This window comes from Anastrepha ludens, chromosome 6 (assembly GCF_028408465.1).
Source record: "Anastrepha ludens isolate Willacy chromosome 6, idAnaLude1.1, whole genome shotgun sequence".
In the NCBI taxonomy this organism is placed as follows: Eukaryota; Metazoa; Arthropoda; class Insecta; order Diptera; family Tephritidae; genus Anastrepha; species Anastrepha ludens.
Genome location: NC_071502.1, coordinates 78182426 through 78197348, shown reverse-complemented (window position 1 = coordinate 78197348; position 14923 = coordinate 78182426). Strand labels below are relative to the sequence as shown.

The 14923-nt window shown below is 40.6% G+C and overlaps 2 protein-coding genes across 2 annotated transcripts in view; both read right to left on the bottom strand.

The window, feature by feature from the left end:
• Positions 1-3874, bottom strand: part of LOC128866483 (long-chain fatty acid transport protein 4) — a 32086-nt gene extending 28212 nt beyond the window's left edge. The window contains exon 1 of the mRNA XM_054107275.1: positions 3548-3874. The gene's annotated coding sequence lies outside the window, so the exon portion shown is untranslated. The remainder of the gene's footprint in view (positions 1-3547) is intronic.
• Positions 3875-8461: 4587 nt separating this feature from the next.
• Positions 8462-14923, bottom strand: part of LOC128866017 (protein CBFA2T3) — a 115638-nt gene continuing 109176 nt past the window's right edge. The window contains exons 3-8 of the mRNA XM_054106473.1: positions 10849-11501; positions 10356-10778; positions 9936-10292; positions 9648-9881; positions 9477-9584; positions 8462-9378 (exon numbers count right to left, since the gene is read on the bottom strand). Coding sequence (XP_053962448.1) covers positions 9160-9378; positions 9477-9584; positions 9648-9881; positions 9936-10292; positions 10356-10778; positions 10849-11501 — 1994 coding nt within the window. The 3' untranslated portion in view covers positions 8462-9159. The remainder of the gene's footprint in view (positions 9379-9476; positions 9585-9647; positions 9882-9935; positions 10293-10355; positions 10779-10848; positions 11502-14923) is intronic.

The window sequence follows — 14923 nt, the reverse complement described above, 5'->3', positions numbered from 1 at the left end:
GTGCTCTATACCACTGGGTACCCTTAATCGCATTGCCAGTGAAATAAGAAAGGCAATCGAACAAACAGCTAGTCAAACTTCCTCGACATTGCCCAAGCATTTGACATGGTTTGACGCGAAAACATCTTCAAACCGTATCTCTCTTATAGACGATCTATGGCAAGAGTTAACGATCTTATTGCCACAGGGAAGCACTTTTAGTCTAACGCTAAACCTTTTATGTACATTTGCTACTCCTATAAGTAAAATTGTGTCAACTTCAACATTCACGGATGATACCGCAATTAAATACTGAAACAAAAGCCCAACAGAGGCATCGAAAGTCTTAGAAAAGTACTCCTTAAAGCTTGTTGAGGAGTAGATGGGGAACTAGTGAACTGAAGTAAATGGACGCAAATGGACGCAAATGTAAACAAGTGATATGTACCCTCGAGACAAACACGTTAGCTGTTATTTTGAATAACGTACACAGATAACAACGTTTTGCTCCTTGGTATGCACTTGGACAGACACATTCTTGAAAACTTCAAGCTTATATTACTTAATGAACTGGGAGTATACAATAAAACTAGACTACCAAGTGCTTTATACAGTCCCATTATATGGTAGAGCCAATATGGATGCGTGGTGTACAGCTTTGAGGCACTCAGGGCACGTGCTAAACCAACATCGATTTATAAAAAGAGTACAATCCAAGGTACTAAGAACTATATCAGAGATATAGAGATCTTAAAATACCGATTGTGGGTGATGAAGCTAGCAGAGAAAAATATCTTGAAAAATTGCAGACCCCTCTGACCCATCTTGTTACGCTTTCGCAAGATAAAAACCAGCTCACTAAATCGGCTGACAAGTAGTCAAATTGTGCTCAAAAACTTACTGTTGGCCTTAATTCTACTTCTAAGCGATCCAGTAAATAAAACCGTGTATGTATTTGGCGGCCGCCGTAGCCGAATGGCTTGGTGCGTGCCTGCGATTCGGAAGTGCTAAAGTCGCTTAACCTCTTCAACGGAGAAACTCAGATATTAGCTCGAACATAACGATTTTTTATTCCGCACTGTTTGACTTTATAGATGCTTTATTCTTAATTTATAGATTGTAGAATTTTTTTTTCATAAAAAAGTTCTTTAAAAAAAGTAATAGTCCGTTTCATCTAATTGCATGAGTTTAGTGATGATTCTCACATCTGACCTTGGGAGTAAATAAAATTAGCTCCTTTCGACTCACCAACCATAGAGAATAAAACAAAGTAATTAACCTGAATTGGACAAATTGGAATGTAATTTCATTGTATTCGAAAGCATACCGCCAAAAAGTATGCAACATAATAATACTTATCTTTTCAAAGACGAACCTAAGTATGCCACTAGAGAGCTGAGCGGCTATAAACAAAATACAGTCGACATTCGTTAATTCAAACCTGCGATATTTCGAACCTCTCATTAATTCAAAGTTATTATGAGTCCCCTACAAAATCTCTTTATAAAGGGTGGTCAAATTTCAAGGGCCGATGTTGAATGTGAACCACACCTAAACGTCAAGTTTTTTCTGCATTTCATTTGGCATTTTTTCAATTTCAGACTAACTCAATTTAAACCAAGGAAAGATATATAATCGAGCAACGCGTTAAAATTATTCAGGCTTATTATGAAAATGGGCGTTCAAATCAAAATGCATATCGCGCACTTCGTGAAGAAAATAATCTTCACTGATGAGGCACATTTTCACCTTAGTAGATTCGTCAGTAAGCAGAATTGCCGCATTTGGGCGAATGATAATCCAAGAGTGATTGCCGAAAAACCAATGCACCCACAAAGAGTGACTGTTTTGTGCGGTTTATGGGATGGCGGTATCATTGGTCCGTATTTTTTCCAAAATGAGGCCGGTCACGCAGTTACTGTGAATAGTGAACTTTTTATGGCCCGAATTGGAAGATATGGATGTGGACGATATGTGGTTTCAGCAGGAATTGTGCCCCTTGTCACACAGCTAACGAAACAATGGCAATTTTGCGCGAAAAATTTGATGGCCGAATAATCTCACGTCGCGGCGATGTCAATTGGCCGCCAAGGTCATGTGATTTGACACCGTTGGGCTTCTTTCTTTGGGGTTATTTGAAAGAAAAGGTGTACGTCGATAAGCCAGTTACAATTCACGAGCTAAAGGATGAGATAATTCGGCGTAGAACCTCAGTTATGCCTCAGCGTCATCGAAAATTTGGACCATCGGATGGAGGTGTGCCGCCGGGGCCATGTCGGCCATTTGGCCGATATTTTTTTCTATGCGTAATTGAGCCATACCAATATCATCATAATAAAGAGAAATGACAATAATTTCTTAAAAAAAGAGGTTGTCTGTAAAGTCGGTTTACTGACGATAGTTTAACGTTCAAGGAAGGTAACGACGCATGAGCAAGATAACGACACATTTTTTTGTGCATGCAGCCGGCTAAATCGAATTATAAGACGTTATCACGTCAAAAATTGTATTTTATTCAAAATCAACACCGGGCCTTGAAGCTAAACCACCCTTTACATAAATTTTTATGCACTCGGTAATTCGAACGAAAAAATCATTGCAACGACGCGGTAATTCGAACTCATATGGAAAAACAGTGGACAATACAAATTTGCAAAGTTTCTTGGTGTGTTAGTAAGAACTTTAAATTTTGGGACTCTCCTGAAAATACCTTTACTGTTTGGTTTCGTGTTACGCATAAAACATAGACACATTTTAACGCACGCTTCCGCACGAATCACTTCGTTGGTATACAATGCGCAAATAATTATGGATGATGAAAAACCATCAATGGTACCAGTAGTTGATATCAGCGGTGTGAGTTTTTCCGACTATGTTCAAGTGGATGAAGATGTTGCCGTCTCAGGATCACTAACCGATGGCGAAATTTTATCGGCGACCGATACGAATGAAAAGAGCAACGATGAAGATGAAGGCGATACATCAGAACCTTTGGCAGAGGTGTCAGTTAAGGTAGCAAATGCCTCATTCGATAACTTACAAAGTTTTTGTCTACAAAACGAAACTGATGATAATGATTGAAAAGTCTCAGTAGCAGCAATGTACTTCGAAGCAAATCCGTATAAATGAGGTATTTTCAAAAATTAATTAATTCATATTATGAATATGTAAATATGTTGGCGGCCGCCGTAGCCGAATGGGTTGGTGCTTGACTACCATACGGAATTCACAGAGAGAACGTCGGTTCGAATCTCGGTGAAAACACCAAAATTAAGAAAAACATTTTCCTAAGAGCGGTCGCCCCTCGGCAGGCAATGCCAAGCCTCCGAGTGTATTTCTGCCATGAAAAGTTCCTCATAAAAATATCTGCCGTTTGGAGTCGGCTTGAAACTGTAGGTCCCTCCATTTGTGGAACAACATCAAGACGCACACCACAAATAGGATTAAAATATTAATTAAATTTAGCATAAATGCGTTAGAGAACAATCGATCTATTGTCATAAATTGCATTGTGCTCTGTCGTTGCAAAATACTCCTAAGCATTAATAATTAACTTTTTAATCCCCACCTTTTGGAAATTACTTGTAAGCCAATGTCGCCACTATACAAAAAATTTGAACAAAGCCACATCAGTTGTAGTATTTGAAAATAAACACAAATGTACACTTGCAAATGCGAACTTCAACTCCAAATCACCTTCAGCAGTGCACTAACAAGGAAATTTGCTACCTGAGTACCTCTTGTGTTCATGTCTTGTTTCTGGTTTGGTGGTTTTTGGCACTTGAGTGAATATTCAAAAGTTTATCCGAGTATGAGACTCTCAAATACACTCCCCGCTCCTCAGCGGCCGCACAATCTTTTGGAGCCGCATCGTCCTCCCGCCTGTCATTTCATTTTCTGTTTTACATGCATTTATCGTATGTTATCGCCCGAAGCAAGGGAATATAAACGGTATGAAAAGCAGTCATACCTGTACAACAGACTGAAAAACCGAAAGCTGGCAGACACGATTAAAGGACTGATATGAGAATAAGCAGTTTTGTTGTATGCATGCGAGCGCCCAAAAACGTACTTATGTGTGGGTATGTGTGTGTGAAGGTGCATATAGTTTACAAACGTTGTTGTCGAACTGTTGTTGACGTCCCTGTTGGCGCTTCTGTCGCTGCTCTTACTTCTGATATAACCGGTATGTTTGCGCAGTCATTGAGTATGTGTGTGTGTGTGTGTGTATTTCCTGATGTTCTTTGTTGTATGTATGCTTTTCTCCTTTCAGATATTGCCATCATTTTTGTCATTGTTCCTTGAGCCTTTGTTGCTGCGTTTTTGTGCTTTTGCTGCGGTTGGCAGTGCCTTTTGTTTACCTGTGCGCTGCTGCGGCGATGCTACTTCGAGTGCAAAGAATTTTGCATATTACTGCTGGTGCGACAAAACTGCTGTCACCGGCATTTCAATATTTTAGTTTATTGTTCTTTTTAATGCAAATTGGATGTGTGTTAAAGAAAGTGGCCTCAATGGCATTACTTAAATACACACATACACATATGTGCATATAAAAACATTTATCAATGCAATAAAGTAATACGTACATATGCATATGTACATATATGTATATTGTGGTGAAATTTAAGTTCTCACCGATGGAAATATAATTATTGAACCTTTGCTTCTTTGACAAGTTTAGATGTACCCGAAGGCTTACCATTGCCTGCCGAGGGGCGACCGCTTTTAGGAAAAACCCTTTCTGTCATTACATCTAAAATACATTTTTGTAAATGTACCCATGCATGGCAGTTTAAATAGTTCTGTACTTATACTTAAAGGGAGTCACTCCAGTGTATTAAGTTAACAGATTGGGCCACCCTAGTTTCAGTTTTTTTTTTTTAGAAAACTTTTAGTACTCGATTTGTGAGTTTTGTGCATTAACTATCGGTGCGCAGTGAATCCCCTTTGTGGCTTTATACGCGTTTATCTCAAAACAAAAAAACTCAACTCATATAATTTTAAACCGTTTTCATCGAAAATTTTAATGATAACTTTAAAAATATATGTTGATGTATATTGTCTAGGAAAGTGCGTAAGGATTTATCCTCAAATTGCATAGTTCGTATATTTTAAAAAATGTGCAGTTCTTTGTAGTATTTTTCTACATTTTATTTAGAAGCGTTATTTAGCCATAAACCACTGTACATACCTCTCTAGTTAAAATTATGTTCATAAGTGCCTGTCTAGTACGTATAAAAATTGTTGTCTCGGCAGTTGACCTTCCAGATCAGAGACACCATTATAAAAGCGATGCGCGGCAGCCACAACATAACGGACCTACCGTTTCATGTCACCTCCGAATGGCAAATGGTTTTTTATGAGGAGCTTTTTCATGGCAAAAATACACTCGCAGGTTTTGCGTTGCTTGTCGAGTGGCTATCGTAATTGGAAAAAAAACATTTGCAAACGGCAGTCACGCACTAACCCGTTCAGCTACGGCGGTCACTGGCCTCCTAAGGCCAGTTTGTTTGGTTCAGACAGACTCGGGAATTTTAGCATATAAAAAAGTCGTTATCGAGATGCATGCATTTTTCCAAAAGGAAGGGTTATTGAGCGATGTGGCTCATTTCCAATATCAACATACCATGGGCAGAGGGTAATACTTGTCCAAAGTCCATTGAAATATATTAATGACTCTTCTCCGCATTTCGAACATTTTGGTATATTATATATTATATAACGGGTGATTTTTTAAGAGCGATAGGAAAGTTTTTCAAAAAATAACACGTAAAATTCAGAAAAACACATACAATTTTTATTTAAATCGATAGCACAGTGCATATAATTTAATGTTTGAAGATTATTGCATGCAAATGTTGACCGTGACTGCGCTTCAAATGGTCCATCCGCTTAGTCCAATTTTGGCATACTCTCTCCAATGTTTCAGCCGGTATCTCACTTACAAATGCTTTAATGTTGTCTTCCAATGCGTTAATTGAAGCAGGCTTGTCTGAATAGACATGAGCTTTAACATAGCCCCACAAAAAATAATCTAAAGGCGTTATATCGCACGATCTGGGTGGCCAATTAACAGGTCCCGAACGTGAAATAAAATGTTCACCGAACTCGCCTCTCAACAAGTCCATTGTTACGCGTGCTGTGTGGCATGTGGCACCGTCTTGCTGAAACCACATGTCATGCAAGCCAAGCTCTTGCATTTTGGGCAAAAAAAAGTTGGATATCATTTCACGGTAGCGCTCACCATTCACAGTTACGTTACGATTCGCAGCATATTTGAAGAAGTACGGTCCAATGATACCTCCAGCCCATAAACCGCACCAAACTGTGCCCTTTTCTGTATACATTGGTAGCTCTTGCAATTCTTCTGGCTGATCTTCACCCCAAAATCGACAATTTTGCTTATTTACGAGCCAAAAATGAGCTTCGTCGCTGAACACAATTTTTCGATAAAAAAGTAGATCTTCGGCCAACTTTCCAAAAGCCCATTCGCCAAAAATTCTGCGTTGCGGTAGGTCGTTCAGCTTCAATTCTTGTACCAGATGTACCTAAATCCTTTGGCTAAATTTTCCACCTTGTTGAGTAACAGAGGCCCAATTACTGCGAATGGCGACGAATCGATAATTGATGGTCATCATTAACTCTTGCCGATACAGCTGCGATATTTTCTTCAGTTCGCACTCTACGTAAGCGTGTTGGTGGTTTGATGTCCAATAATGTACATTTGGTTCTAAATTAGTCACAATAGCTGGAATAGCCGCTTCAGTGGGTCGATTAAACTGACCAAAAAATGGAAGAAGCGCGCGATGAACTTTCTTAACAGAACACGCATTTTTATAATAAAATTCAATAATTTGCAAGCGTTGTTCGTTTGTAATGGTTAAATTATAGACCAAACTGAAGATGTTTGACAGTGAAACAAAACACGAAACGTGCGTCAGCTGTTTAAACCAACTGTTTAAAAAGATAATAGCTAAAAAGTCACCCTTTACATATCCGTAACTATCTCGATTCCCTTATGCTGTTGCATACAACCAGTATTTGAATCAAAGTATGATGCCCAAGTGACCGGACACAAAAACCATTTCGGAAAGTTAATTAAATAATCGCTGCAGACCGATAATACTTACCTCTGATAATTTCTGTTGATAATTTGGATCTAAGACTCTTGCATCTTGAGAAAGCTATCCAGCTTGGAGAAACGAATTTAATCTACATATCTGAGCCACACCACATCAGTAAGGTACCTCGACTGAAATTATCCAAACTTCGACTTACCCGTCACATTGAGGAAACATAAATACTGCAACTCAACCGTAATTTGATCTGATCTTCTTGGGGGAGCGGTGAGACTCGCAGATGAGTGTGATCCGATTGGACCGGTGAATCCTCATTGTTAAAATAATAATTATATATGTACACTAGGGCGGGTCGATTTAAAAATCGCTCTTTGCTCTGTGAAAATCGTATTCTAGGGATAAAAATAAGAAACTTTGCCGAAGGAACCATACCTCGAAAACGAATTCTGATGTCCCCCAATTTGGGTCGAACGAAAAAACCCACTTTGACCCATTTAGAGTGCTCCAATCGAGTCCAAATGTATGACCGACCCCAACTTACTTTGGATGGCCGATCCACCCATGCCAGTGGCACACCCCCTGGAACTCCCCTGGGGGGTACCCCATACAATCATTTCAAAATATCACCATTTTTGGCCTTTACATGAGAAATGAAACTAAAAGTTCGTATTGTACTAGTTGATTTTTGATGTTTTTAAGGCGTTATGCATTTTCTTCCGTACAACGAATGATGGAAATTTTTCATATAAAGACCACCAGCAAAAAACAATGTCAAAAATCATTGCGATTTTCAAACCCGTTGCACAAAAATTCGCAAAAAGTCAATGAGCTGTAAAACTGTACTTACGGATAAATATTAATTACTTACCGGGCGAAGAAAGGCCGGAGTTTGTTAAGCGTCGATATCTAAAACTGTTGAGCTACGTGAAAATTTCATCAGATGAATAGCAAGAATTAGAATATTGATAAGTTTTAGAAGAGTATTGTACAGAAGTAGATCATGTGTGGAGACTCTTCGAAAATTTCTTAGGAAAAAAGTAAAAGCTGTAATATCCGTGTTAGCGTTAGCCCCAGCCGTTTATTACTTTGCAGATGCTCGGCCTGAAGTAAATGTCTTTACGTACGTTTTTCCAACCCAACGACCAACAGGCAAAGTCTTTTGACGATTGTCACTTTTGATGTCACGACCACCCGTCAGCTGACGTTTCGCAACGATTTCCATTTGGGGTTGGGTACAATAACAAACTTTTTTTAAACTTGGTTGTTGCATAGAAAGGGAAGGTTGAACTCGCTAGCAAAGACTTGAGAAACGATTTACAAACAAATTATCATACTCACGTTTTCGTTAATGTCGCAACCACAACATGGACCGAATAAAGCTAATGATTCAACACGCATTTCAATATTGTGATCAATGTTTTGTTTGTCATAATTTATTATTTATTTATTTTATTGAGCGATAACATAAATTAATACATTTAAGATTATTTAAATATGTATATAATACGTAATAAATAAGTTACTAAAATTACCGTATATCTGTTTATTATTTGGTTTTTTTACTTTTAGTTAAATTACTTTAATTTTAGAGTTACTTGATTTCATTTCGGCTTACAGCTTTTAGTTCTCTGAATTATTGTTGGAGGATATTGAAAATTGTAAATCGTAAAACCGAAAATACCTAAGTTTCTATATTTCGCTATGGGTGCATTCATTCTGACTTAACTTGAGAACCGGTGCATAAATGTTTGAATAACATTTGAAGTTTGAAGACTGCCATTTTTAAGTGAATTTGAAATATTTTAATTTTACTTTTTCCCATTATGGTTTTTGTTAAACTTTTAAAATCTATTTTGATTATGTTTCTGATATTGTTGTGCTTTTACAATTAAAACTTTTACTGTATATTTCTTTTGAGCGCTTCGATTATCAATCTTCATATTTTTTATTTTATTTGATTTCGTTTTATTTTTTTCATTTTTATACATGAATTTAATGAATTGTGTTTATGTTGGAGTTTAATCTAATTAATTTATGTGTAATTTTTAGTTTAATTTGACTAGCACAAGTACTTTTTCTTCGGCTTCATCATGCGAATGCGTCATTTGGAGCCGACTCCATTCGCCACTAGAGAACTCGGTGGCGCAACGCCACCACTGCCCGAGTTCTGCGGCTGTGGCACCTGCGACGTTGGTTGCGTTGCTTGAGGTTGGTTGGGCGGGGATCTCGAAATGGAACCTCGCATTGTAGCCGAGAGTGGAATCCCCTGTGATACGCTGTGTTTGGCAGAGAGATCAGTCGAGCGTGTGGTGCCGCAAATCTAAAAAGGAATTAATCACATGTTCTCATCTCACTATATATGCAAGTATTTCAGTTTCAACTCCATGCATGTAGATATTGCTAATTATTATTACCCACCTGATGGTGATGCTCCCAATCCTTGTGTTGGCAGAATGCTCCGCAATAACGGGCCAAATTGCAGCCGGAGCAGGTTTCAGTTGCTTTGCGCCCACAGTTCCAGCAAGCCTTAAATGAAATTTTACAATGTAAATTTGAGTCAGTTGCATATTCAATGTCGATTCAACTTACATTTTGTCCAGTTGTGATTGAGGGAGATTTGTTGTCCAACTCACGCTCGGCTGGCACCGTGGTTGCTGCTACTCCTGCCACTGCTGCGCTCGAGCTGTGAACCCCACCCGAATGGCGACTCATCTCCATAAAGAACTTCTCCATACGTAAACGCTCTTGGGCCATTACTTCTGAAGCTCGCGTCTCCGCAGCCACTACTGCGCGTTGTATCTCGATCACTGCTTGACGTTTCACCTAAGGTCAATAGGGTTCAGTAATTAGCATTCAAATGTAATGCTAAAAGCTTACTTGATTGACTGCTTCCTCGGCATTGCGCTTGAATTCTGAAACTTTTTCTTCTGTCTGGCGCCGTATTTCGACTAATGACGCTGGCGTCAATTCACCGTAGTTGGGCTGTTGTGGCTCCACGCCTCGTTGTTGCAATATGGTTATGGCTCGTTTGGTTTTATCCACCATTGCTGATATACAATTGAGCATAGTGTGAATGTTCTTCCATTCCTCTTCTCCACCGATTGTTGCACTGCCACCACCACCCCCGCCCGCACTGCCGCTTGCAGTTGAAAGACCAGTCCGTGGGGGGTGCCGTTGCGCTCCAGATTCCGTCCCACTATTAATACGTATGTCACGCTCTTCCCTGTGATTTGCCTGATCAAATAATATGTTTTCTGAAAGGGCCTTAAGTCAGGGTTAGCGGATTAGAGGTCTTACCTTTTCCATTAGGCTATTAAAACTGGCTTCCGATTGATTAACAGCTGTCGCGTTACTAGTTGCAGAAGAATAATCGAAAATTGTTGGTTGATTGGCAAATGCAAGACGTGCATCTGTTGATGTAGCGCTCAGGTGAGCCGAGTGTGCATGCAAAGCGCGTTTGGTAGGTGGATACGCGGCCATATATTCGTTCCAGTCTTGTACTCCATTGTGATGCTCCATTAATGTGTCTGAAGCTCGACGCTTGAAGACGAGGCTGGTGGTGCTGGCAGCATTCGAAGCCGCAGCTTGCGCTACAGCTGCGGCTGCAGCAGCCTGTGCCGCATCCATATGCACAAACATGTCACTATATTCGGCTGACGGTCCATGTGGGGAGAATTCCATTACAACATTCTCATTGGTTGTGACGTATTGAAGCGAAGTCTGGGGGTGGCCGATTAAGAAGCCATAAATAAGTGATTAATATCCACGCAGATTGCAGAGTGTTTCTTACCTGGTTGTTAGCACGCGCCAGTTCGCCTATCTCGCGCTGCAGCAGCGAAATGTGATTTTTAAGCAATGGAATGACGTATGGGCGTAATGGCAAGTTAATGACATCTTGCAGAGTTAGGCGAAATTCCTCAATGCTTATACTGCCACTGACTAGAGAGAGTACTAAAGCGCGCACACGATCGCTCACTTCGGGATGAACCTCCTGCGCTAATTGCACTAGGGAGCCGAGGAACTTGCGAATTTTACCTAGGAGACGCGACTGCTCGGCATGTACCGCCGCTGCAGTTGCAGCAGCAGCGGCAGCTGCCAGAGCTGCTTGTGTAGGTGGAGTGGGCAATGGAGGTGGTGTGGTAGTGGTCGTGGCTCCATTTACCACCGGGGAGGTGCTGGCATTACGGTTCGGACGCGGGGGTGGTGGTGCCAGACTAGAGTGATGAAGTTGTGGCGACATGGGTGAGCGCGGCGCAATAGCACGTGCACTCTCCGGAGAGTCAGGGGTGCGACAACTGCGCGCCCCGTTGCCGTTCGGATTTGAGCTAGTCGAACTAGAGTTACTCGCTCCACTGGCACTGCCCGCGCCAGAGCAGCCGTTCGTATGCGAAGTGCTACTGTTATTTGAGTCCTTGCCGGATGAGGAGTTCGAGGAAGAGTTTGCTGCAATGAGAAGGGAGCAAAATTGTAAATGAATGAGAAATGTTGTAATTAGCGTTAGGTGGTTGTGTTTTGTCTGAACAAGTGTGCCGCAAGCACCGCAACATCAACAAAAGGGAAAATGCCTGTACCAAACAACAAAGCATTGCTGCTCATTACCCACTGAAAATGTTACGAAATTTGGCCAGCAGCTGCAACATGACCACCAGTGCTGGTCAACTGGACTGCCGGCGAGCTTGTTGAATAGGGCGAGGCTTTGCTGCATATTGTATGGATTTTTGTTGCTGCCGAGTTGTCATGTTCAAACTGTGCATTACCCGAAACACGCAACTCGCATGTCCGTCCAACAGTTTCTCCGATGATACATCGTTGCATTCGTGTGCTCGCGCAACCGCAAATGCCGAGATTTGTGTTACGTTGTTTCTGTCATTGACGCAGACTCAGTGATTCTGCTGCTGCTGCTGACCCGAAGGATAAATACGTTGCTGTCTGGTGGTGCATGCGAAAGGACATGCCAGCAGCTGACACATCATAAATGCATTAGTTGCAACATGAAGAAGGCATTTCGCTTCGTTGGTCTGTTGCATTGTTGCATATATATATATACAACAACTTCAGAAATCTCTTACAATGGTCCTTTCCACTTACCCTCTCAGCCTCGAGGGTAACTGACCAATGCAACAATCGTCCCTGCTTCATTGCTGCACTTGGCCACACAACTATGAGCACGAGTTGTGTGCTTTCATAGGATGCGGCATGCCACACGAGTACGGCGAGGGCTAACACTAGCCGGCCATTACGCATTTCAATTCGACTGGGGGCAGCAGGCAATGGCCGTGGTTTGGTATTTGCGAACATGGCAAATAAATTAGTAACATTCTGGACAAATTGCAGTTGCGCACGAGTTTTTCCCTGTCACTCGTGTTCTTGTTGCAATTGCTGTCGTTCTCGATTGTCAATGCTGCTGCTGTAGTTGCAGTTGTTGGTCGGCTGTTAGTGCTGGTGTTGAAAGCGCAAACACGTGTTTCAACATTTGTTGCCAAATACATGATTGCATTTTGCTGGCACATGTTCAAACATGGAAAACTTTAAAAGAGTTTCGAGCTACAACAATAGACTTAAATTTTACACAAAAGAGGGGAGTGACAATGATTGTGCTACAACTGGAAAAAATGGCCATCCAATTTACGTAGCATCCCTGCGGAAAATATTTGCAGTAGTGAAACACATTTCTTACTGAGCATTATTGCGAACCATTTCGCTATCCATGCACAGTGCGACAGTGTGAAAGACGAAAAGAAGGGTTACCCAAGAATTATTTTCATCCATTGACCTTCATCTTACGAGTTGGAAAATTCATTTATCTTTTCTCTGAATTCAGTTTTCCTTGCTTTTTACTGAACTATACCCGTATATAATACTTAGGTAGTTCTAAAAATGGGACGCAGATCGCCCTACCAGATTTTTTCCAGTTTTAGTTCAGAATTTCCTTTTCAATTTAAAAAATTTTCATGTAAAATTCAGTAACTTCCCTTACTTACATTGGTATTTACGCGACAAACAGTCGATTCATGAGTGCCTAATTACTGAGGCCGACAAGTTATAGATGTTGAAGATTGTTCAGCAACACTTTGCGATACAACAGCAATATTTTCAACAAAATGTCCAGTTATGTATATATACCTATATCCTCCGAATGAGTCGACAATTCCAAGTTTGGTGAAAAAGTTTGAAGAAACTGGCTCTGCCGAGGATAGAAAAAGTACTGGCAGACCAAAAACTGGACGTTTTGCTGAGAATATATAAATGTAAGTTTGGCCGATCTCCTCCTCCTATTTGTGGCGTGCACTTTTTTTGCTATTGTTCCACAAATCGAGGGACCTACAGTTCTAAGCCGACTCCGCACGGCAAACATAATATTTTTATTGATAAGCTTTTTCAACGCAGAAATACACTCGGAGGTTTGGCTTTATCTGCCGAGGGGCGAACGCTATTAGAAAAACTTCTTTCTTCATTTTGATGTTTCACGGAGATTCGAACCTACGTACTCCGAGTTCCGAATGGAAGTCATGCATCAACCCATTCGGCTACGGCGGCCCCTTATTTCCACTAAAAAATGACGAATTTGGGATATGCAGTTTCAATAATTTTAACGCGCTGCCTTGTAAAATTGAACATCTACGAGTATCTGCTTGAGAAATGTCAAAGATGACATAATAAAAAGGTGTCGTCTAGAAATTATTCACTACTGGCACCCACTATAGGAGTCATTTTTGAAAGAGCCTCTCTGCACTTAATTTGAAATTTTCTGAAAATAAACTGAAAATTTCTGAATTTCAAATACAATTTTGTGGAAATGGTAATTGTGGAATGAATATTTCTGAACATGAAATGAAAATTCTGAATTTGAATTCCAACTTGTCGAGTTTAACACTTACTATATACGAATTATTGAAGTGGGATGCAGCAATTGAGACTTCATCGCCATGTGAAAGTCTCACGTTGCTTATAGGAAAAGGAAAATTCCTTCGTTATGGTGACACATACCCAGAGATACATTGGCCGGGTAGTAGTGCATATTCTTGCAGGGACATTGCTCATTTGCACATACACAATAATACCTATACAATTACCTATTCATGGATATGTTAGATACTTATTACGCATTTGGTCACTAGGAAGGCAAACTTGGAAGCCTACTTGTTTCGCTCATGGAAAGGAGTTTCTAAATATAAAGAATTCCGTCGACTGATTTACTAATAATTGTAACCCGGTGCATGGTTGGTTGGTTGGTTAGAGTGGTGATTCATCCAGAATCCAACTAGCGCTTCCGCACCATTTTGTTGCCACATCCTCGTTACCGAATTGTTTAACAGTTATTTGCAGCAGGACTATATCCAGTCTGTGCGGTGTAGGAACCTTATTAGGTTGTTGACGTCTACGCCAGACAGTTGCTCGAGACTCTCGAACAGCGGTTTGCCCAGGGTTAACATTCTGTCCTTCCATAGGGCAGGGCATTCACAGAGGAAATGGAAGATTGTTTCCTTTTTCTGCGGTTGTTTACAACTATGACAGTATATGTTGTGAGGGATGCCCATTTTGGCGGCTTGTTCTCCGATGGACCAGAAGCCAGTTATGACTGCCGTAAGTCTGCAGGTGTCCCGTCGTTTCATGTTTATTAATGTCAACGATTGCTTGAGGTTGTAGGTGGGCCATAACGTTCTGCGGTGCATACAGCCCAATACGATTTAGCCCTAACTTCACCGTTACATAGTTGAGCCCGTCCAATTTGTATTATGAAATTAGCTAAGAATGTATAAATCTAGTGCACAGGTGAATCTTCGAGACAAAGTTTAGGTTTAGTATAGAAGAAAAAAGGTTATACTCGAAATTTTGGATTGGCGCTCAAAATCTGAAATTCAAGC